The sequence below is a fragment of the Thamnophis elegans genome, chromosome 8, assembly GCF_009769535.1.
Source record: "Thamnophis elegans isolate rThaEle1 chromosome 8, rThaEle1.pri, whole genome shotgun sequence".
NCBI classification, from domain to species: domain Eukaryota; kingdom Metazoa; phylum Chordata; class Lepidosauria; order Squamata; family Colubridae; genus Thamnophis; species Thamnophis elegans.
The window spans coordinates 58101841-58127916 of NC_045548.1; the positions used below are offsets into that span (position 1 = coordinate 58101841).

The window sequence follows — 26076 nt, forward strand, 5'->3', positions numbered from 1 at the left end:
AAGTAAAACACTTCCTTGTAAATATTAAATTTTATTTCTGTGTTTCATGAAGAGCACATATACATAGCAGAAAATATGATTACATCCAAAGCCAACAATCCTATTCCTTACAGATGACTTCTGAAGAGAAGAGAAAGGAAAGGAAAGGAATGTATCTATACATGATGGCTTACAGTATTATTGAAACTAATTTAATTATGTCCAGTATTACTACCTTCCATACTAAAACAATTTTTAAATGCATATGAATCACCTAAGGCAAACTCAAAGAATTTTTACTGTTTTCTCTAATTTAAAGGATATTTATTGAACATTTATTATTATCCTTCATTTAAACAAAGGATATTTCAGATCCTTTTTTACTTTAAGGCATTTGCCTTTATTTTGGCACACTAAGATGCAGATGGTAGCTAAGTCAACACTACCTTGGACATGTTTGCTGAAGAGGCATAATGCCCTTAGGCAGGACAGGTGTTTTCCTCTCCCTTTCATTCACCTTTCTTTAAAACTCTTTTCCTTTTGAAAAGCATTGATTTATATATTTTTAGAACCTCCTCCTGAATTGTAGCTCTAATAAGTCATGATGCTTATTTGCTGGACATTCTTGATTCACTTCTATCATAGTCTGCATTCTTGGGTGTTGCATCATTTAAAAACACACTTCAGAAAAGAGGGCTGTCATGTTCCCTCAAAACAGCTTTTGTTCTGCTTCAAGATCTACTCTAGCTATAGTGCCAAAATTGTTTTTAGATTGATGACAAAAGGGAAAAAATCGCTTCTATTACATGTTTTGCATAGTTATTTTCATCTGAAAAATAACCCAGTTTCAAGTTTTTAACTATCTGCCTATGTTTTGTCTCCATACCATATACAATTGTTTCAGGAAGCCCTTACAATTAGCCAAATTAATAATTGATTATATTATTTTAACAAGACACAAAATTATGAAAGGCCTAGTGGCCTAGAAGTGAAGTTGCTTGCCTTCCACTCAGAAGGTCGAGAGTTCAATCCTAGGCTGCAGCATATGTTTATCCAGCAGAGCGCAAAGAGAAAATATCTGCTGGGAACTCTGCATTGGCATCAGGAAGGGCATCCGGGCAGTAAACATTCAGCTGCATTCAATTGCCTTGACTCCAGCCCAATAATAGGGATTACAGGGTTGTTAAAAAAAACAAGACACAAAATTTCAGTGATAGAATTGATAGGCTTCAAAGGCATAACCTGGCTCATATCTATTATTAATTTATTTATCATACTGAATGTTTGAAATAAACTTGTGACCTAGAGGTGCTCTTATTCATAATAGGATAATAGTGTTTTCCTGTTAAGGTATATGTAGCATTCACGTGTTACATAAAACTATGTAAAATTATTTGTAGTGAATATTCATAATAGGATAATAGTGTTTTCCTGTTAAGGTATATGTACGGTAGCATTCATGTGTTACATAAAACTATGTAAAATTATTTGTAGTGAATATTCATATAAATGCAAAGGGTCATGTTCTCGTTGTAATCACTAAAACAGAAGAACTGTATGCTTGCACTTTGATTAGTTGAACATTACGGTCATCACTCACAGATGAGACAGGAAAGAGGGACGGCAAGTAGCTGCATAAATATTGTACACTACGATGAAATAATGCAACAACTATGTTTGTGAAGGACACAGAATTCTCATGTGTAAATAAAATCGTATAAATTTCTTCCAAAATAGTGTAGACTGTGAAGGAAGAGAAAATATAGCAGATCCATGTATTCTTATTACAAGAAACTTAGTACACTACACTATGATTTAATGTCATGTCAAGAAAACATAAAGACAATTCATTAAATCAAGAGCATGTTTTCAATTCAAAAGTTTGCTCTGACAATGATAATCTCACTTGCCATCTCCACATTTAATAGGATGCACTTCATATGGAAATAAAATGTCTGCAAATCACACTGTGGATGTTAATAGTTTTCTTCGCAATTCTTCAACAAATTTCAGGGGGAAAAAACACGTGAAAAGATCGTGCATATTAAAAAGCAGGTGTACCTTTACCCAGTTTTACCTTATTTAAAAATGTCCACTTAGACAAATTTTCTCCATCTTGAATTGGAATGACGTTCATAATTTTTAAGCATAGTTATAGAATGGGGTGAGTGGCTACATATTTAGATTTCTCTTGATAGCAGTTTTTTTATAGCACCATACATAGTTATTTTCAAAATAACTTGAATTAAAAAGACCCATTCAGCATTTTATGTTATATTCCAAATGATAGAAGAACTATTTGCAGTATAAGTAGAACTCCCAAACTATTTGCAATGCATCTGAGTGTGACTAGCTTGGCAAATTAACATTTTACATCAGGGAGTGTTTAGACTGAATTCACACACTGTTTTGAGCCATAATATGATTAGCTTGATCCACCCCAGTCATTTTGCTCTTTATATTTCTGCTTTTCTTCCACTAGTATAAATGAGCAGAAGACTAAAGATCTGCTAAGTTTTAACACAGCAAATATACCATTCTTTTAACTTTCATTTTTCTGTGGCAGGTATCTGTCTCAAATACAACTATGTGTAGTGAGATATAAGATTACCATATCAAGAGACTAGTCCTTTTAGAGGTTACTTTGTAGATTTTCTTTTTTTTTAAAGGAAAAGAACAAAGGAGAAATGCAAGCACCTGCTAATGGAATTAACAAAATAAATGATAATTTCATGCTATTGCGATGTATAAATATGTATAGTTATTAGCTACAGATGAAGCCTAAAAACATTCCATTCACTTTCAGTAGTCTAACTGCCCAAGTAGATTTGGGAAAAAAAAGCTGAATGTAAATGGAACTTAAAATTTGCCTTATCCTTATTCAGATTTGGCACCTATTAAGGTATAAACCAAGAAGCATTTCGAAGCAATTAAACATGGTTAATGCCCAATCATGTGCTATATTGGCAAAATGAGGGCAACCATTTTAAACATGAGCTTTCCACCGAGCAATCATAAACATTAAACTATTAAACTATTTGAGTCTTGAAAGAAAAAGATGGACTATCATTATTTGAGAACAATAAAAAAGAAAGTATTGGATCTGTTTAGCTTCATTTTTTGTTTCTTTTGGGTTGGGGTTTTTTTTGCCTTTTTATACAGTGCTAACTGTGGTAACTTTTTAAAATTCAAATGAGAAACATGGGCAGCAAAGCATGCAAAATGTTCGTTCATTGTAGCAACTACAAAAATATTGCTTTTATGCAATGAGAATACCATTGTAGAATTTTAAAAGGCAGAGAAATAAAAGACTCAGTATTGGAGATATTTAAACAAATTCGCTAGGATATACCAGATGATTAAAATACAATCTATAATTACATTACACTGGTATCAGGTAACGATAAAAGCCTATAAATACACTGGGGTCAGAGTAAGCATAAAAAATGAAACAGTTATTTGAATAATCTGAGATCAAGTTGCAGTAATTAAAAATGAATGTATTATTCAAATCAAGGAATTAGGATACAACACTCCTTACGAAAATATTATTGTGATAGACAGAAGTAACTTAGAAATGGCTCTGATAAAAGAAATTACAAGAGGAAATATGATGATTTTTGTTTAGTGTGGACACAACTAAACAATTATTCCAGATCAGGATGTTTTTGATTATTTGTCAACAAGATTTTTTAAAATAAATAACACCTTATTTCTAAAGATCTGGAAAGATTTTGTTCTGTGGAATTCTGCTTCTGAGTGTTAATTTATTTCGTACATTAATTCATAAAATATGAACCTCTTGTAACCGTTCAAAGGAATTAATGACCAAAGCAGCATAAAAATCTTTACATGTTTGCTTCCTAGTATGATTTGATTGCTTATTAGTAATTATGATTATCGGTAAGTGTTATATCTTATGATTCTTGATAAATGTATTTTTTTTTGTTTTTATGTACACTGAGAGCATATGCACCAAAGACAAATTCCTTGTGTGTCCAATCATTCTTGACCAATAAAGAATTCAATTCTATTTCTATTCTATTCTATTCTAAATAAAATATGGACCTTTGAAAGGGATGGTTTTTTTCAATGCATATAGCTTCTGCTATTTAACCTTTTCCTTTCCCAGTGTGAACCAATTAAAAAAGTGAGAATGTAATACCACTTTACCTGAAAGTAAACCTCACTGAAATTAATGAGGCTTACTGCTTATTAGAGAGCAGTGTTCTATGAAGCTGTCAAGGAAATCCATCATAGGCACTTTTTAACACAGAGATGGCTGACCTGCTGTCTTCGGGCCACATGCAGCTGTTGAACTAATTTCAAAGCCCTTTGCAAGAAAACAATTCAAATTTCAAGTGAAAGCAATCTTTCTTTTCCTTGCAGACTGTTGTGCCAGGATGGAAAATTCAGTTTCAGTAAGAGAAAGTAAGAGTGCCACAAGGGAGGGGGGAGGGGGTAATAATGCTGGAAAGAGGCAGAGTGAGTTGCCCTCAATTTTGATATCTCTTCCTCTTAAGCACTTACATGTGCCCCATCCCCCTCAGTGGCTTGTAAAGTAGGAATACTATCTTCAACAACAGCCACAAAGCAGTGGTGAGATTCTTTTTTTTTTACTACTAGTTCTGTGAGCATGGCAGGGGAAGGATACTGCAAAATTTCCTCCCCACTCCTGGGGGAAGGATATTGCAAAATCTCCATTCCCATCCCACTCTGGGGCCAGCCAGAGGTGGTATTTGCCAGTTCTCCGAACTACTCAAAATTTCTGCTACTAGTTCTCCAGAACCTGCTGAATTTCACCCCTGCCACAAGTTTATCTATGCCAATATTGATGTAGCCCTTGGTCAAATAGTGTGTTTATCTTCTCATAACATTTTATCTAATATTTAGATAAGTGCAAGATCACACCAAACAACTTGGGCCATACAACATAATTACCATCTATGTCTTCTACTGTTCAGAGGAATTATTAGTATTAGTATCTCATCTCCATGAGACTCCTTGAGATGTATGTTGTTGGAGATCTTTCTTTTGAATGAAATGAATGGTTAACATCTTGTATATGAAACATATTTTGTGACTTCATTCCAAGATGGCTTTGGGCTTGATGACCAGTGACTAATGAATGAACCAAAAGGAGGATCTAATCAGGTTGATCTTTTTGAACTACTCAGCTTCATTCAGTTTCATTTTTTAGAATGTGTCCAAGTGTTATCAGAGAGATTATTTCCTTCCGTTTCATATTGCTGTATAATAATAGCCATTATTATTACTGATCATATGAGCAGTTATTATTATTGAAGTCATGATGAAATGAGCAAGTTAAAAATATTGTAGGATTTTACAGACAGCTAAAATCTTGTCTCGTAATACACCAAATATAACTGTAGCTGAAAAGAAGAAAATGTGGCTAATTGATGTGAAGATACCAGGAGGCAGAAGAGTAGCAGAATTGGAGAAAATAAAAAACTATCAAGATCTAAAAAATTAAAATGGGAACATTATGAGCTGCGGTGGTGCGGTGGTTAGAGTGCAGTACTGCAGGCTACTTCTGCTGGCTGCCGGCTGCTGGCTACCTGCAATTTGGCAGTTCAGATCTCACCAGGCTCAAGGTTGACTCAGCCTTCCATCCTTCTAAAATGGGTAAAATGAGGACCCAAATTGTTGGGGGCAATATGCTGACTCTGTAAACTGCTTAGCGAGGGCTATAAAGCACTGCAAAGCAGTATATAAGTCTAAGCGCTATTGCTATTATGACATAAACCAGCCATGTTGGGTCCAGTGGTTATTGGCACACTGAGTGCCATACCAAAAAATCTTGGACAGTACTTAGAAAATCTGAATACTGACAAAATTTCCATCTTTCAATTAAAATATGTATTAGATCCACTACTTGGATGCATACATATACTGCGGCAAAACGTATGACATCCTAGGTCTTTGGAAAGAACTCAATGTGTATGAAGATCAACATAGTTAATACATTAGTATCTGTGATTTCACATTTTTCTCTGTATAATAACCATTAAACTTGTACAAAGTCATAATTTTGTTCTATCTTATCCCTAGCTGATATAACCTTTTACATCACTAATATATGATTTTAGAATAGCTTGAAATGCTCTAAGCCTAACACATTTTTTTAAAAGGACAAGTCTGAGGACATACAGTTCTCCTCCATTCTATATATCACCTGGATATTATAGTGATACTAAAGATAATTGAAATCGCAACAAATATAAAACATAGTTGGACATGCCAATTTCTAGACAACTATGTAGGTAATTATTTTTAGTCAAAACAGTGCAGTGGAATTTTATATCTTTAAAGAATTAAATGCACCATAATTGCAAGCACAGAAACTGAGTTGACATCAACTTTTATTTAAAATACGTACTTTTTTCTGTTTTCTGTGACATTAAATATAATTGAGATGGACAAAGTTTTAATTTTGAAAGAACACTAATGTGATTGTTTGCCAAAATTTCTTTGGAGAAACTGCAGTTTAGCCTTTATGGTGTTAACAACTGTTGCATTTTATAGATTTCTTGATCAGAACTAGAAAAAAAAAAAGAATTCTTATTTGATAAGGAAAGAGCCAAGATGCCTATTATGTAAAACACTGACTGATCTCAGCTTCTTCTCAGCTACTGAGAAAGAAGCACCTCCGATTTGTTCATAGCAATTATTTTAAACCGTCAACCATTGTTTTCCTGATTAAAATCAGGACTGCAGGCACTTATAACTTCCCCCTGGGCCAAACAGCTGCTCAGTATTGGTGTGTGAGAAAGAGAGAGAAAAAGAGAGCTAGAGAAAGAGATTTTTCTGCAAATGTAGTGTCTCACACTGTGGAACTAAGCATGGTTCCGCAGAATTGCCTTCTCTGGAGAGAGATTTTAGGATTGCTATGTATATCTGCCACTATGTTCTTACTGTTTAGTCTGTTGTCTTCATTTCTTTGTTTTTAAGCTACTTGGATTCAGCAAATACACAATGCCCTGATTGGATCTATAAAATCTGAGCTCCGCTTATAAAGCTTAAAAAAGCATGATTCAAGAAAAACATGGTTAAATTTGCTTAGATTTTGATCCATATATTTAGTATACTTAAAATAGGCACCTGTTTTAATTGAAATACCACCTTCGATCAGATGACCTTTTTAACAAAGGATTGGTGAAGTAGCAAATACAATAGGGCTTTCTACCCCATTTGTGGTCAGGTTGCTTGGTATCCATGGCTAGCCAAAAGTCAAAAGTATGCTGACAAGGAGTTGGGCTGCTGCCGGTTTGGGCCAATTCAGGCGAACCAGTAGTTCCGACCACCAGCTGGGCCCAACCACCTGCCCAAGTGCTATCCCGTTCTATATATCTCACTCTCTGGCTTGCTCATCTCCACCCATGCAGCCCAGATGATTGCTGCACCTCACCCACTCTACTCACTGCAGTTGCTGAGAAGGTGTTCTGGAAGCCACACGCATGAAATTGCCGTGTGTTTGACGCTGCACGCACTCACATTTTCAGTTCTGCACTAGGCAAACCAGTTGTTAAATTATGTGACGCCCACCAATGCCTAGGCAGCATTAAAAAAAATCTGTGTCTCATTCCTGACATCTTAATGGATCTTTGGATCTCAGATCTTGTAGTTCCATATAAGATTCATCATCCATCTTTCTCCCACAAGGCAGTAAAACCTAACAGCATTAAATATTTTTGTCTAGTCCCTGCAGCCACTGCTTCATTCCACCTAATAGTTGTGCTGGCCCTGCCTAATATTCATTGAACTCAATGAATTTCCTTCTGATTATTGTATTATAAAACAGCTGAATCAAATTATAATTTTACAGTGGCTGGGTTTGTTTTTGGCATTCCACTTTCTTTCTGCACTCCTACCCTGTTTGAATATAATTGTTTCTGTAACTCTTGGCTACACTGAAAAAAAAACCAAAAAATCTTACCAGCGTCCTTCTTCATGCCTGTGGAAAAGGCACATTCCATTACAACTACCAGTCTTAGCTGATCCCTGATTGAAACTAATCACGGTGTTAGCAGTTTAATTAACTTGTGCTGCTGTCTTGTCCCCATATAAATAAAGAGTTCTCTTGGTAGTTGGGCTTCATTCATAAGATTGCATGTCAGGAAAGGCCAGTATTTCTACAAAAAAAAATTTAAACACCTGGAACACCCATGTTTATGCAATCATCTATTTCAAATCAAAATGAGAACAAAAGTGAGAAAGAGGTTGCCTTCAGTAGAAAATAAAATGATACCAACACTGTAATTCAAGTTTTCAGTTCAAGGCAAATTAGTTTTAACGTTTCAGCCCAGTGTACTTAACTTAAAAGTTTTCCAAATTAAATGTAAATTGAATTGGGGTATCAACGAATCAAAAATTCAAGTTGTGATAATCTATATGTACATTTAGTTTAGTCTTTATACTCTTTAGCCTTCAGTTTGGATGTGTACTAATGTGTTTTGTTTGTTCCCAAATCTCTTGAGCCTAAATCACCCCTATTTCAGTGTTTATTGACAACTAATACACCAGCTTTCTGATGAACTGGATTTTCAGATAGAGACATTAGGTAAGATTTAATGCTATTAGCTTCATTTCTGATGTTATTTTAATAGTCATCATTGTATTTGCAGAAATGCCTTTTAATGCCTTTTGATTCTTTATTACAAAATACTGCAGGGGTGGGTTGCTGCCGGCATTACAGCCAGTTCGGTCCACGCACAGTTTTGCTCTGTGCGCATGCACAGTTGCCCATCAGTAGGTCTCTGCATGTGCAGAACACTAAAAAAATGGAGGGGGGAAACATGCCATGCTGACTGGGGAGGCTTGGCAGGCCTGGGTCGCTGCAGGTTCCGGCGACCCAGGCCGGCAAAACACTACCATCTCTGAAATACTAGTAGATGCAAGATGTAAAGAATTTACTATGGTTTAAGTTTAGTTAGTCACTTCTGGTCTCCTAGCGGTAATTAAACTTCTGTGCATAAAATTGCTTGAATACCTTTGCCTTCATGTGCTTGCACATTAAGATCTTTTTACATGAAAACAACAGGGGAAGTATATAGAGAGAATTAAGATTATGCATTTTCTATGCTGCATCTTCATTCAACTTTCTGGCAATTGTAAATATTAATTTAGTTTGATGCATTAGTCTGAGTGATGGAAGCATCTTTTACAGGGGGGCAAAAGAGACATAGAGGTAGTGTTGATTTCAAACCTGGGTAGGAAGTGAGAGTGATAGAAAGCTACATATTTCAATAAATCAAAGTAAGTGATAGATTAGCTAGAATTCAATCTATCATAATAATCAATACTTTGAAAATTGTATTAGTGTTTCCAGCTTGATTAGCCTAACTTCTTAAATTCACTTAACAATGAAAACAGTTTTTAGAAAGAGTACTTCAAAATTAAGGAAAGACAGAGCTAGCATACCTGGATTTCAAAACTAAACAGTCTCTAGTTTCTTAATCTTGACAACTTTAAGGTGTGTGGACTTCCTTTCCTAGAATTCTCCAGCCGGCATGTTCTAGATCACAGATGTTAAATTTGCAGCGTCACATTGCCATCAGATGATATTTTGCAACATTTTTCCCATTCGTGGAGCTGGGGTGGGGATGGCCTACGCATGACACGTCTGGTCCGTGGGCTGCCAGTTGACACACCTGTTCTAGATGATAGCAAGCAAATATTGAAAATGCTAGTACTTTGTTGCCATCATGTAATTATATCTATATTTTTGCCTTGGGAGGAGCAATTGTTTGCTACTTTCGTTTCTCCCATCCGTTTTAGGGAAACCCCTAATTCCAGTCTAATCTGCTTGAGCCCAATTGGTAAAAAAATAAAATAATTCCTGATGTGAATGTCTGAAACTTATGTCCATCTTAAATAAATGGCTTGAACAGCAGACTATGTTTGTTACATGACTTACCTTCTTCCTTGATTTCGGGTTGGGAAATATGGAAAACTGGTACCCAGTATCTGAATTTGGGTAGACTTTATGACCATATAATCTCAACATGTATTTTGGAATTAATACTGTTGTTTTTGTTGTTGCTGCTGGTGGTAGTAATAGCAATAGTAGCAGCAATACATGTGATGGCAGCAGCAGGTATGTTTGTTTTTTTACAAAAATATAGATGAAAAGTATTCTCCCATAAGACCTTTTTCCTTCTTGCTGTCACAGAAGTCACTGCTTCTTCTAAGATGTTTGCTAGGAACATATTTATTATCTGCTATCAAAGCCATGTGCATTTGGATTCAAAAATATAGGTTTCCCCAAATGAAAATTTAATTGATGTTAATTGATTTATTTATCAACTAAGGCTGCAGACCTACTGTATGTAGGGAATAAGCCCCGTTTAATTCCCAGAAGTTTATTTCTATAGTCAATTGTGGAGAGTTGCTTATATAATTTATAGCTTGTGTCATTTATAAATAAAAAGAGGATTATTTCTGAGTAGACATGTTGGTGCTTTTCTGAAAAATCATATGAACAATGCTTAAAGCTGCAGAATTTTACACATATTTTTACATGTGGAGTAAAGTCTAAAATCTCTGGTTCCGTTTGAGGATAAACATACCATACTTTGTGACAAAATAACCACAGCAAATTAAATTTTGATGTACAACATTAATTACATGTATTAATTGATTTATTAAAATGGCCATAGGTACAGGGACAGTGCTGTGCCATACAAAATTGGAGGCAAGGCCACTAGAAGAGCTCCAAGCAATTCAATATCCCTGGATAGAAACAGAACAATTATAGCAATAGCACTTAGACTTACATACTGCTTCACAATGCTTTACAGCCCTCTCTACGCGGTTTACGGAGTCAGCCTATTGCTCCCAACAATCTGGGTCCTCTTTTTACCCACCTCAAAAGGATGGAAGGCTGAGTCAACCTTGGGCCTGATGAGATTTGATCTGCCTAATTGCAGGCAGCTGGCAATCAGCAGAAGTAGCCTGCAGTACTGCATTCTAACCACTGTGCCACCAAAGCTCAATTATGCTTCCAATGCTTGCCCTCATAGACAACAACAAATACTATCATAGTTAATTGTATCAAAGAATATCATAGTTAATTGTATCAGATCTAGTATGCTGTTAGTTCTAACATAATCAAGAAAGCCACTCCCTACATTCAGATTCTAATGAAGTTCAATAACAACCATAATGGATGCAGTTTCCATTCCATATCAAGATTGTAACAGTCACCGCCAGAGCCTCTTTATTCTAGGATCCTATGCAACTGGAATCCAATAAAATTCTGCAAAATATTCCTAAAAAGGTTGGAGGCTGGGTAGAAATTATCTAACACTGTTGGATTCAGAGGTTAACTCTTCACATGGGGAAATACCACTACTTTAAGGTAATATATACCACGTTCTGTCCTGAATACACTGCTTCTGAATCTTAAATCATCGTTTGTGTTTAGTACTCAACTTTTTCCTGTGTTGCTTTAGGTGTCAGTTCTGCCATTTCATCTTCCAAATATTCTTGGTAAACCCAGAAGACCTTCAAGTTCCAGAGAAGTGACCTATTTCAATCTCATCTAACAGGGTAGCCATCTCCAAAATCCTAATAAGATATTTTGCAATGTGCACTACCAGCCATATTTCTGGGGAAGTCCCCAGATGTGTGCTTGAAGCCAAGTGCTTTCATTAAGATGCCTCCAGTAGATTATCTTAGTCTTCTATACTTCTGAAGCTGATGGTAGTGCTTAGCCCTAGTTTAACCAGGAAATTATCACAACAAAGATTGATGATCATATCCTCCACTTTTACACAGATTGTCATTTGTTCTAAAGCAAAAATGACCCGTGCAATTTTACAATTGATTAAAGAGAGATATTAATCAGCTGGTATAGTAACAAAGAAAGCCTCCAAGTTCTACATTTTTTTATTGCTAATATCATATCCTATATCTAACATTTTGCCCTTCAAAAACATTTTTGTGGGTGGTGTGCTTGATCATATGCCACCCTTGCAATGTATCAAAAGGGAAGTCACATGGAGTCCAAGGTAGATGGTGATACAAATAACCAGTACCACACTTCCAACACCATTTGGCAAAAATCGTGATACCCATAGTATATTGCAACCTACACGGCAGTGTTACCTACTAGTAGCTATCATAGGGAAAACAAACATTGCTTCAGTTTATTTTGGCTGCAATTAAATTTAGTGAACCCTTTGGATTTTTTCCCTCTAAATAAATACTGTCCCGGTTGTTCCCAAACTTGGGCCATTGGGGCGTTTTTCGCCCTCCCCAACCTTTCCTGATGCCTGGGGAAGGGGAAAAACAGCCCCAGCTTGCCAACCGAAAATTCAGAAACAATCCATTTTGGGGGGCCTGGGGGAGGCTGTTTTTGCCCTCCCCAAGCTTCAGGAAAGCCTCCGGAGCCTGGGGAGTGGTCCTGCACATATGCACAATTGGGTGGAGAGGGTTGCACACGCCTGCATAGTTGGGTGGAGAGATTGAGTGGGCATGCGTGGGCACACAATAGCATACGTGTGTGCAATTTTGGCACGCTGTAAGAAAAAAGTTCGCCATCACTGCTATAAACACTTATAAGAGTAAAGTTTTATTGGAGGGGGAAACAAAAATTGTTTCCTCATCCCACCTCTCTAGCAAGTGTTTGAATAGTTTGTTTCCACAGTTGGGGGATCTGAGGAGTAGAGAAGTTATAAATGCAGTTAGTGGGCAAAGACTCCAAAAATTTAACTGTGCTGCCAAATCTCAGCTATATTTTGGCCAGGAGTTTCCCTTTTGTTTTTATTTTTCTGCACAAAAATAAGTGTCCAGAGGGCTTTCATCTCTGCACATTTTCTTATGACCAGCAAATGTGGTCTGCATAATTCTGGTTCACAACTAGATGACAGCAAAGAGTTATTGATTGTATATATCTGTGTTCCTCTCTAGCTGAGTATTTGTAGCCCATGTATGACATCTCTAATCAATTTGACTCTGAGGAGACTTTGATTTGTAATGTTGTGATGGACAGAAACTGCTTTTGCTAACACCTACATAATGGACTTTTTGGCAACTTAATAATAAGCATCATCCTATAAATGATTGGTTTTCTTTTCTTTTCTTTCCTTTTTAAGTACTATAAATTTAACTGAAATCCCTGGGTTTGGGAATAAACAGTAAAAAAAAAAAAGTCCAGAAGTTGCACAGACATAAGCCTGTACAAGGTACTAAATTAGTACCTAGAAGTTTCTTGTTTCTATTAACTGAATAGACTAGTATAAATATTCATTCACTATAGTGCTGAATTACATTATATTCCCTTTTTCTACCGGCAATATCTCGCAATATGGGAAGAGTGCCATCTGCAGGCAATCTGGTATTCTCCCAAAAGCTAATTGATGAAACAGAGAAGAGAAAGAGAGAGAAGATATATTCAAACACGCAATTCGATATATACATGTATATGCATATATACATGTGTATATACATCACAGCATTTGTTTCTGAAGCTAATGAAATTGTTCAGAATTGTTAAGTTCTAAAGATATTTACAAATTAATTACAGAGAGGAAAATAAAAAATGAAGAGTTCTTAGTTCTGGATGTAGAAACAAACAATTGTTTTATATTAATCTGAATTTTGCAATGTGTCATGAGTTACATTCCTGTTAAAATAAAGCAAAACATTACACAAAAAACAATGTCGGGGAAATGATGCTGTATTTCTAGATGTAAAAGATCTTAACCTATACCATGATTAAAAGGTGTAGCTATTCTAACAAAATCTCAATCTCAATCTATCTCTCTCTCTCTCTCTCTCTCTCTCTCTCTCTCTCTCTCTCTCTCTCTCTCTCTCTCTCTCTCTCTCTCTCTCATTGTGAGAAAGGGAGAGGGAGGTATCAAATGGTTATCTTTGAAACATTAATTTAAAGGGGAACCAACCCTTCCTAGCACCATCTGGCTGATTTTGCTGCACATGGGACAAACCGTATTTTTGGCAGGGCTCCTCCGTTGGAGATCTAAAGGCTGAAGAATTATTGATTAGTTTGTGCTATCAATAAAACAAAAACAAAAAAGGAGGGAAAATCCATTCCCACTCAATGCTAGATAAGTTGTTGCTTTTCAGCAGTGGCTCTATTTTGATATGGATAAGAGCTGCATCCGCACTCTTTAATTCTTCTTTGAAGAGAGCTGGATCTCCATGATTAAAGCATTCCATTAGGTGATTTAAAGGGCAATATTGGTAATACATGCATGGTCTGAAAATGCATAAAATTTCATTTCAGCTCCATCACGGTGAACGACTGCATTCCCACTCATCTCCTGCTCAACTAAGGCTGCTTATTTGATCTGTATATTTATGTACAAAATTGACCTTCATTAGATGTTGCCTCTAAGGAGATCTATGCCAAGTCTTTTCTATTCAATTTCCATAATTAAATTATAAAAATATAAAGTGTTTGCCCAATTTGAATGCCCACTTTTCTCCAATGTATACCGTTTGTTTATAACTTTTGCTAATATATGTCTATACTTTTTTTTTCTTAAGTGGCATATCTTTGCGTGCAACCTTTTCTAATATGCCCATATCTGCATTCAATTTTTAAATCATGACTGCTTTGGGATTCAGAGTTTACGTATTCCAAATGACAACTGTGTTCCTGTTTGCGTAGTAACTGTGCAAATGCCTATTCAGTTGGGTCACTTAAAATGTACGATAGTTGCCATCTCTCCCCATCTTCTTATTCCCAAGTACACCTAAACCAGGCTCATTTGTATACAACTAATACAACTATTGTGACAAGAGGTAGCTCATAAACAGCTGCATGAGAGTCCCTTGAAGCTCTGTTTGCATTTACAATGATGATTAGTGGATAGTCTCAAAACTAAAAATAAGCATTTTCTTTCTTTTTTAAGGGACACAAAATATCCCTTCCAGCTGTGAAACTCCAAAAGGGTTGCATGGATTAAGTATAGTAGGTTTGTTCAAATGGTTCCCGAGAATGTACAGTTTTCTATACTGTAATATTTCAGTGGCACACAACTGACGAATGTATGGCTCGAAGGAATAAATATCAAAAACAAATGAAAAGTAAAATCCAAATATTTGACTGCTCATGTTTGTCCTTCCCAAGCATGCCACTGCAATTTAGTCACAAAGAACGAATACAATCTCAGCGCTAATATGATGAACAGACTGTGATGATTGGATTTTTTTTCCTTCTTCTCTCCCTGCATGTTGTATTTGTGTAATAATTTTAAACACCAAAGAGAAATGCTGTAGATAAATAAAAAAAACTGTACAGTGTTTGCACGGATTATTCCTAACAAGCCAGCATTTTATATAGTTGCAAGAGATTTTTTTTTCCTCCTGTCTATTCAGGCTTGGTGATGAAGAGTGATATTTTAATAGGCAGATGGTAAAGACAATTATAGTTTGGGGCTCAGCTGGGAGTTACATCAGTTTATTGCAAATTATTAGTTGATAAATGCTTCTGTTTACAAGCAGTCTTAAGCAGCTTTATAATCAGTTTATCAGCTGTAGCCTGATTTTTGACAGCTTGCCTGAAGGGCTACGCAAACATACCTTCCTTGGCTGTTTAGAAATTATAGTGACCATGCAGGGATGCTGATATGCAGCCTCTGTGCACCTGTAGATTGATTCAAGTGTGCTGTTAGTTGTAATAAAGGTTAACGGAGGAAAATCCTCAAGGAGCCACACACACAAAGCAGCTTTTCTGATTCTGCTAAAGAGGAAGTGCCTGACTGAAACCAATGCATTTCTGCACCAATCAAATGTATCCTTTCCAGAAAGGGCTAGTAGGATTGTGCATATCCCAAAATGCTTTTTTTTTCCATTAACATGCCTATGTAGATCCACATTTGCTGTGGATTTGCTGCCTTCATTGAAATACACAGGAGAGTCCAGACACATTAAAAGCACACACCACTTTCTTTTCGTGGCATTTTCCTACAGTAATTTATTTTTTAAAAAGAGTATTTTCATTACTAAAGTGGATGAGGATGGGGGGGAGGCTAAAAGCCCACGAATGCCCTGCTGCATCTACATTAAAATAACTATGTGTTAAAATAAACGGTATATTGCTGGCAAAAATGTCTTCTCTTAAATTCTGCATCATTCAACTGCATTTGAATTTCACCCTTAATTGCAGGATGAAATTAAAACAGATAAGAACAAGTCATTGTTGAAAACATTGCTCCAGACTTAGTTAAATAACTATCTTTTGTTTGCAGAAATGTCTGACTTTCACTATGCCCACAACACCTAAATTTGGAGAATTGTGAACATGTATATTCTTTTAAAATCAGTTATCTAAAAGCATTGTTCGCTGTTTCTGTCAACATTCAATACTTTGCAATTGGACATCAAGTCATATAAATTAAAAAGAAAAAGAAAAACCTCTTAACCAAAATAAACCTCTTAAAAGGATCAGAACTTCTAAGAATGTCAATTTGTTTATCCCCAGTGATAAATAATCAGAGACCACTCCATCATGGGGAACAAGAAAATGGAATTGATTACAATATTTTCCTTCTACATTCCCTTCTCTCCCCCCACCACCGCCAAAAATAGATCACTAATCTATTTTTTGCTCTCCTCTTAGTAGATGTTTTATACAAATTAGTGGATTTCAGTGCTCATTTGAAAGACACACATCAAATCCCTATAATTATTACTAAAAAAATTTTTAAAATCCTGTCAGTCAGATAAAAGAAGGTTCTCTAGCAACAGGAAGTCCCTGTTTTCATTCTTTCCTTCAAACAAACTTGAACAAAAAGAAGTGAGCCTCCTTTCCATCACATACCCAGTTGCCTGCAAATGAAGAATTTATAAAATGGTAACAGTGTGACTTTGTTTCTTTAGTTCTGTGTGCCAAAAGTGTTGACACACAGGGTTGGTTAACGTACATAAAAAACAGGAAGAATTCACATCACACCGTCACGGACAGTAGACAATTATTAAAATTCTCCTTTAAAAAAGAAGGCCATGGTCCAAGCTATAAGTGGGAAGTTGCCATATCTAAATATCTTATGTTCATTCTATGTATCCTTGCACAATATATCCCACTACAAGCTGCTTCGAAAAATTTGTACCGGCTTTGGAGGAAAGGCATTTGAGATGCAGAGGAGTTTCTATCCAGGAAAAGTAAGAAAATTCTTGCCAAAGAACTAGTGGCTTTTACAAATCTAGAACTGGTCTGGAATCTGAAGCACATCTTTTTCTCCTTTGCAAGCCAGTTACTCCCTTGATCTTATTAGCATACAAGAGATCATATTTACCATGAAACTGAGAAAAAGAGAACTTGCTTATTGTGTGTAGCGGCGCAAGAGGTAAGGAATGGACTGAATTGGACAGATCTATTTTGCAATGACCCAGCTTGCTTTTTGTGGTCCGTTCCTTGGCTACAAATTATGGCTTGAGTGAGATCATAAAAAATCTTCTGCTCATTAATATTGCAGTGCTAACTATTATAGATTATTTTTCAGAAACATGAGAAACAAATGAGGCCATTTGGGACAGATTATGACTCTAGGAAATCTGCATTGCCTGCGCTTAAAAGTCTGCAAAGTTTATGCAAGTGGGAACTCAAATTAAGATTAGAGGCTAGGTATCAATGGCAATATCCTTTGATCTGTAAACATGGAAAAATTACAAAATATCCCAGTACATCATGCCATTAATCCTAATATAAAGCTGCCAGCACTTTCCATTAGTTTTGCATGAGGGTGAATATACATGAGCTGTTGCTAAAAATCCATTGTGCGAATGGCTTGCTCAGTACATGGCCTGGAAAAGAAAGAAATGTCGTACCAAATATTTTGGGGGAAATTCTGTGAGTAAAAATATTGAGCTTTTAGCATGGGGGTAGGAAATAAACCCTATTCGTAAAAAGCTTCTGATTTATGGCTATGCATGGCTCAGATGCCTATCAGATATTCCTACACTATTTTATTCAAAAACTTGTATAAACCATGAGTTGGCACGTTGGAGAATACTGAAGAGGCATTAATCAACCCAAATAAACAAGTGCATAGATCTATCTAACCACTGTGAAGTAGTTAATAAATTTTTAAACAATTTTATTATAGAAAGAAGGTCTAAAAGAGTAGTGCTTAATTATCTGGACTCCTCCTGTTTGGGGCTTTCTTTTGATTGTATTAATGAAGCAGCTGGCCCATTGTTTCTCTTTAATTCCTCTATTGTTTTAAGAATATGTCAAAGCTCTTTATTCTTTTATCAGGTACTCTGCAGAAGGAACCACACAATACCTCATATTCCTACTGTATTTGCCTATGCACAAAGAAGTCTCCGACACATTTTTCAGAAAAGGGGCACACATAATTTATAAGTTTTATTCCTCGCGCTACCCTACTGTCAAGAATTTTCAACAATATTGGATGTGGATTTATTCACATGTTTCTCCCCCACCCACCCCCAATTAAGCAGTGCGACTGCCTTATATATATGTGCCCTCTGTTCGTGTTGATCCCTGAAAATCCAGGCGTGTGCTAAGTCGCGTTCTTAAGGAGAGGGTACAACGATGCTATTTCAATAATCAAACGAATGCCCAGCCTTTCCCATAGGAAAGAACTGATGGCAGCTTTCTGAATTCCCTTTAAATGCTTAAAATAAAAGGCCAGTGCAAACAAACATCTTCCCAGGGCTATTTTTAAATTTTCTTTTTATGAAATAGAAACGATTAATTCAAATACCAGCAAGGCCGTCTGTTGCCGAGCGTCATTTTAAGCCTGCAGACTGGCACACGTTGTCATTGCAACGAGCTCCTCCGATACTCTCTGACCCTCCTTCAAAAAAACATATGTACCCAAGAAATGGACACTCTGCTGCTCCTGCCGTGACAGTCCAAGGCAGCACACACAAATGAAGAAGCAAGGGGAGAAGGAAATCTGCATTCTTTGGTGCCATGATAGGGCTAGAAAGGTGTCCAGACAAAAACGGAAGAACAGAGGCTTCGGGAAAGCATCTAGAAGTTTAATGAAGCTCGAATTACTGTGCAAAACCAGGTGATAGAACCATTACATGCTGCTGCCTTCTGAATGTACCTGAAATCTGAAGAAAATGCAGTTCCCGTTTGCATTTCTTCATCCTCTTTGTCTTAGGAGGAAAATTAAACTATTTTTAGCATTTTTTCCCTGCTGAGGCAGTGCAGTTAAATGTGCTAGAGAGGCATTAATCGGAAACCCCTGATTTTGCAGCACGGTTCCCCAACTCAAATCGGCAGGGGGTCATCCTTTAAAACCAGGAGGAGCATCCTATCCTTCAATTTTATATTGCTTTTAAAGAACATCGGTCATCCCAGAATTACAAAGGACAGTGAATGACTCACTCAGTTGTCTGAAGGTCTTAATTTTGATAGAACAAAGGGGGGCATGTAACCACAATGATCTCCTGGTATTTTCCATCCAGAATATCTGCCACTTGTATTGGGACCAGATTTTTTTTCCCCTGCTCCATCTTCAATATCCATTTTTGGAGTGGGAACTGCACACTTTCCAGAATCCAGTCCCTTAAATTTCAGCTTCCTTGAAAACAAGTATGGGGGGGAGGTTACTTTGCCTGCATAATTATATTCCGTCCAGCATACAGCTTCTGAGTTGGACAGCTTATATGGAAATGATCCAGGTACAGCATCTGAAATGCTATGTGGTCACCACATCGAGAACACCATGCCAACTGAGCACCAGCATGGCCAGCTGTTTGCATGTCATAGTTGGTCACACAGTTGTATCATTTTCAAGTATGCCTCATCACAAAGACTGGAAGTGCTACGGCTTTGTGTAGAGCCGCCTCACCTCATGTACTTGCCATCTGGCGTTATGCCCACCGTTGCCGTTCAAACAGCAGCCATGCCACAGTATGAATTAGACTGTCATTTTGTAATGTGGTGTGGATCAGGCATGCTTATAATCTCTGAGTAAGCATCAATGTTTACCGTGTGCCTGTTTACACACATGCAAAGGCACACATAAATATGCTGAGCTAGGTTCTGTACTAGAGAGGCTGTTCCTTACTTTAGCTTGCATTTACTCTTTAGCTTGCATTTCGTTGTGTTATGTTTATCACTCATAGAGATAAATTAGAAATCATTATGCAAACAGAAGGCATCTTACAAGGGGTTTTTGGGGGGGAGGTGAGGGAGAGCTATTGCAATGTGTTGTGTTTTTATTAGCGCAAATTTTGCCATTGTAAGGAGCCATGAATTTTCAAATAGCATGCCTAAAGTTCTGTGTCTTTATAGCAGATACAATTTCTTACTCTATAGGTATGGTCATACAAAATAATTGAGACTTTGTCAGTGCTGTAGCCTAGCAACAGATAATACTGTTAGGCTACTGAATAGTTCCGGTTTGACAAGTAGGGAGTGTTTTTTTTGTGTGTTTATCATGTTTGCTAATGATGGGATCCTTTCCAAAGGACTTGTCTTAATCTTAATTAGAGTTTATCGGCAGAGGCCTGTATGACATTCTGCAGGCACTGATTTCATAAATAATAAAAAGAGCAGATGAAAAAAAATTGGCAGGACTGGGATATTTGAGGCAACTGATTATTGTAATAGAAGCATAGATTTTCCAAAATGTGATCAACTCTGAACTATGACTTTGCTCTCAAAAATGTGTTGACAAAATTCACAACGGTTTTGACCGCAATTATGAGGGTCAGTTGTAGACTTCCTGTTAGGAAACAGAGCTGTTTCCACAGCCCAGGATGATAAAGGTTACAAAGAACAGAGATCGGAGCACATTTTTTGTGCAAAAATGATATTTGAGTGACCTAAAAAAAATACAAAGATGGAGGATCAGTGAAACAAAAAAGAGAAAAGAATACCTCAAAGTAGTTTTTTCTTTTGGTAAAAACTGAATGTATCTATCTGTTTCCCTGAAAATAAGACCTCCCCAGATAATAAACCCAATCGGGCTTTTCAGCACATGCGCTGAAAATAAGCCCTCCCCAAAAATATTTCAACACAGCAGCAGCCATGAGGTGACAGCCTCCTGCACCTCAAAAATAATATGTCCCTGCACCTCAAAAATAATATGTCCCTGAAAATAAGACCAAGTGCTTATTTTGGGGGTCAAAAGAAAATAAGACCCTGTCTTACTTTTGGGAAAATATGGTATTATTGTTCAAATGAGGATAGCTAAGTATCCTTTCTATTAAAAAAAGAAGAAACAGTTCCATCTTTCCACTTCATTTAGCTGTTCCTTTCTCATCTGAAACTCCTACTTGCTATAGAAAACAGGAATTTATTTTTCCCTCAGGAGAAACAGGTATCTGAATAATGGCACCATTAAGATCAAAATGTGTGTTTCCTCCTTCGTGGCTTTAAGACCAGCACTGCACAGGATTTTTTCCTCCCAGACTAAGAGTTCCTCCTGATGGTTGAATGGGATATAGGAAGAACAGGCTGTACTTGAATAAGCTCAATACAGTTACATCTGTTTTATATTTTTTCCTCCTTCCTATTTAACACAATATTAGAAATTGGAGGATGCAGGGCGCAGTGGCATATGCAGTGTTAAAGTCTACAATTGTGCACCCATGCTTGTGTCAATTTAAAGGCACTGCTGATCTGGTCTCTTCATTGACCACACTAGTCAATGTTTTATTTCAAAAATAGCAGTTTGACTCAAAAAGAATCAGGGGGGTATAGAATCATTGGACTGGAAGAGACCTTGGAGGTCTTCCAGCTCAACCCCTTGCCCATCTCAGACAAATGGTTATCCAACCTTTTCTTGAAAATCTCCAGCAATTGGACCACCCACAACTCCAGGAGACAAGCTGTTCCACTTATTAATTGTTCTTACAATTAGGAAATTCGTCCTTAGTTCCAGGTTGGATATCCCTCTGATCAGCTTCCACCCATTGCTTCTTGCCCTGCTTCAGGTGCTTTGGAGAATAAACTGATCTCCGCTTCCTTCCAACAACTCTTCCAAGAATTGGAAGACTGTTATCACGTCTCCCCTAAACCTTCTCTTAATTTGGCTAGACATACCTAGTTGCCTTAACCATTTATCTTAAGATGTAGCCTCCAGACCACTTGTCACCCTTGTTGCTCTTCTCTGCACTCTTTCCAGGGCTTCATCATATTTTTGGCATATAGCTCACAAGTTGGGTCAACAATGAGTTTTAAAAAATGGGCTTCGAAATGTAGGGGGAAGAGAAACATTCACCAGGCAAGTGAGTCAGGACTCACCAGAGAAAATCCCTCTCCATAATACACAAAATGTTAGCTTGTTAGAAAGTTGACTTGATAGACGGTTGTATTTCTTATGGGTCTGGAAATGATAAGGAAGACAATATAAGAACAGGAAAGAAGAAAAGTCAGATGTCCTGGTAGTTGTGGCATTTGTGGGGTGAAGATGCTCATTTCTTGTTAGGTTCAAGGATATATTCATTAAATAACTGCTTACCTACATTTATCACTGAACTGCACAGGGATGCAGAGATTTGCACTCTTGTAATAATTACTGTAAGGGATGCCATGGTTCAGGGGCTAAGACCCTGAGGTTGTCGATCAGAAAGGTCAGCAGTTCAGCGGTTCGAATCCCTAGCACCACATAATGGAGTGAGCTCCCGTTACTTGTCCCAGCTTCTGCCAATCTAGCAGTTCAAAAGCATGTAAAAATGCAAGTAGAAAAATAGGGACTACTTTATTGGGAAGGTAACAGCATTCCGTGTGCCTTCTGTGTTTAGTCATGCTGGCCACAACACTGGCTCTTTGGCTTTGAAATGGAGATGAGCACTGCCCCCTAGAGCCAGGAACAACTAGCACATGTGTGCAGGGGGAACCTTTACTTTGCCTTTTTAATAATTACTATAAATTTGATTTACTTGCATATGAAGCAAAAATGGCAAAACCAAACGCATTATCTAGCAAAAAAAAGTGTATGCAAAGAAACTTTTTCTTTTTTGGAAGATTGGATTATTGCCTCCTTTTCTTGGAACTCAGCCCCAAGTTTTCCTTCTCAAACACATTGAAAGTAATATCGCTTTGTTTGCTCATCTTTGAAAGCTAATAGGACTGGATTAATTAATTGTGCAGGATTCCACTAAAACAATGTCCTAATTCTTCTATTTTGCTGTTGTATATCACATACCCTGTTCTTATCTCCTCCACCAGATTTTTGCAACAAGTTGTTTTAAAACTGTAATCTCTTTGAGGAAAGGAAGGAGGGAAAATGAAGTGCAGTTGAAAAGACAGTTATGCTGAAAGATAAACAGAGTAATATTACTTATCAAATTTGTTATTCACTAGTGTGGATTTTATTTTAGTTTCCCAATTAATACACATGCTTGTACACAGAACACACACACACACACACATACACAAACACACACGAAAAGGGGTCAGGGAAAACCTTTTAAAGCATAAACTATGCAACATTATTGAAGCCTTAACTGTTCTGGATAAATATCTAGGTCTGAGACTAAAGATAACGCCGTATAAGTGCCTAACCTGTCTAAGCATATTCAATAAATGAGCATTCATTATCATGTTCAAATACATTAGTTCATTACTTCTTACATAGTTAATTTTCTTTTCAATGAGTAACATGTGACATTTACAACCCACGCTTTGGTATAGTTCACTGTTGGAAGAAAATACATCTTTTTAATTTGAATAACTCTTTATGAAACAAATCTTAGCCTATCTCCTCAAGGATGTGGGATTGGCATAACTCTGGATGTGAGAGTTGTATTTCATCATGTGAAAAAGTTATTTTCCCCTCCGGGAGGAAAATAGCTCACATACCAGAAAAGTGTAAAAAGATTGTATGAAGGAATAAGAACTATATTTTGTACATTATTATTTTCTTCCTCATTAATACTCCATTGGAATGAATATACACATAGTCAATTCTTTCTTTATTTTCAGTGTTTTTTTATAACTTATCATTTTGACTCTAATTGATATCTTTTCCTGTTATTCTCCTAAACCCTCTCGTTGTAACTCATGTATTTTAATATTTAAACTTACAGATAGGTGGGAAAATATTTTAATTATTTTTTAATTGTTTTTGTGCTGCTTCAGCTTCAAATGTTATATAAGTATCAAATACACTTTAAATGAACACTGTATTATTTGGACTTATAAGACGCAATGGAGTATAAGACAGATTTCAAAGAGGAAAACAAGAAAATAAATAAATTTTGGTTTCTGCATGTCTGGTTTTTGCCCTCCCAGCTCCCAACATTTTACAGGACTCCCAAACTCTCTGTGTATTCTGTTTTTGTGAAAAAAATGCCCCCCCCTTCTGTCCCATTTTTGCCCTCCCTAGCCCCTAGGAGCCCCAACAGAATGCGTGGAGGGCGTTTCTGGAGGCCAAAAACAGGAACGTATTCGGTGTATAAGACGCACAGACATTTCCACTCACTTTTTTGGGGGGAGGGAGTGCGTCTTATAATCCAAAAGATACAGTATATTTAGGAAGCTCATTTGAAAAAAACGGAAAGTATGCAGCAAACAACAGAACTATTAGCTAAATATACATAAGAAAATGACACCAATCTGCATCCAACCAATATCCATTTCTCATAAGGAAAAAAAGGTGCATTTGAGCAATATATGGATCATACAGAATTTTTAAAAAATGTATAACTAATGTGAAGTTTTGCTTTTGAAGCTTCCATCTATATTTTCATCAAAGCATAATGTAGCTCCTCCATAAAGACAGAAGGAATATTATAGGCCATTTCCCTACTGGTGATTTACAGCATAGCATTATCACTGCTGAAGTGCAGTAAAGTCTATCACATTATTATCATTATTTTGGTACAATGATATCTGGGGTGATGCTAGAAGATGCTGTTATTTGCTTATGGGGGAAAATAACCATAAAGACAGAGGGTTTCCCATGTAAATGGCCCAGCATTGGTGCTGACATGTCGTACAAAATATGACCTGTTTCTGTTTTTGTGTGCTTGTATGCAGGAGGCCAGCTGTGGTGCACAACCACAAAAGTTATTGTGGAGGGAGAAGAGCTAATTGCCTTTGTTGTGGATTTTGACTCAAGGCTGCAAGCTGCCAGCCAGATGACCCTCACTGATGGGATGTATCCTGCTCGGCTGTTGGATTCAATACAACTGCTCCCTCAACAAGCTGCAATGGCATCCATTTTGCCAACAGCTATTGTGAACAGTGAGTGCTGCACTGCAGTTCGTTTTTAAAAAAGAATTAATGCTGGTGTACTCATGATCCCTCACACTTGTCAGAATTATTTTCTAGTCAGTGGGGAGGGGGGAAGGAGATCACAGACTAGTCTCTGAACTGCTGGTGGGAGTTCATTTGGAAATAAACCACTGTGTGATTGTAGAAATCTAGATGCCCTTTTCCTGAGATTTTGTTCAATTCAGTGCAGAATGACTGTTCAGGAATATTTTAGCATCTCACAGCTGAAAGGATATGACCCAAGAAATCTGGTATAGGTGTAAATGCTGGTTCATGAATTTTCTGAGCAGTACCTGAGTGTGAATATGGCATGATTTAAATAATAATAATAATAAAAGTACAATTTAGCATTCACACAAGATCCTATAGAGGTGTCAAAAAGTCAAAAGCAAGTGGAATTGGCTGTAAAATTCTTCCTAGACTATTCATGACCAAGATTCTATTCTCTTCCCTTCCCTCCTCCTCTCCCTTTCCCTCTCTTGGATTTTTTAAATCCATGTTGCTGGTGCTGTCTTCTTGGGTGTGAGGTTCATATCAGTGGTGAAATTCAAATTTTTTTGAACTACCGGTTCTGTGAACATGACTTGGTGGGCATGGCTTAAGGGAAGGATACTGCAAAAGCTCCATTCCCACCCCACTCCAGGGGAAAGATACTGCAAAAGCTCCATTCCTACCACACTCTGGGGTCAGCCAGAGGTGGTATTTGCTGGTTCTCTGAACTACTCAAAATTTCCGCTACCGGTTCTCTGAACTGCTCCAAATTTCCGCTACTGGTTCTCCAAAACCTGTCAGAACCTGCCGGATTTCACCCCTGTTTCACATCCATTTGAAAGACATGAGTTTGTTTATCTTTTTTTTCTGTGTAAAAAAAGCCACTTCTTCAATTTAATCGGACTCTT

The 26076-nt window shown here is 37.0% G+C and overlaps 1 protein-coding gene across 1 annotated transcript in view; it reads left to right on the forward strand.

Annotated features, from left to right (window-relative positions):
- Positions 1 to 26076, forward strand: part of ZFPM2 (zinc finger protein, FOG family member 2) — a 113930-nt gene that overhangs the window by 81216 nt on the left and 6638 nt on the right. The window contains exon 2 of the mRNA XM_032223279.1: positions 24941 to 25147. Within this exon, the coding sequence (XP_032079170.1) occupies positions 24941 to 25147 (207 nt within the window). The remainder of the gene's footprint in view (positions 1 to 24940; positions 25148 to 26076) is intronic.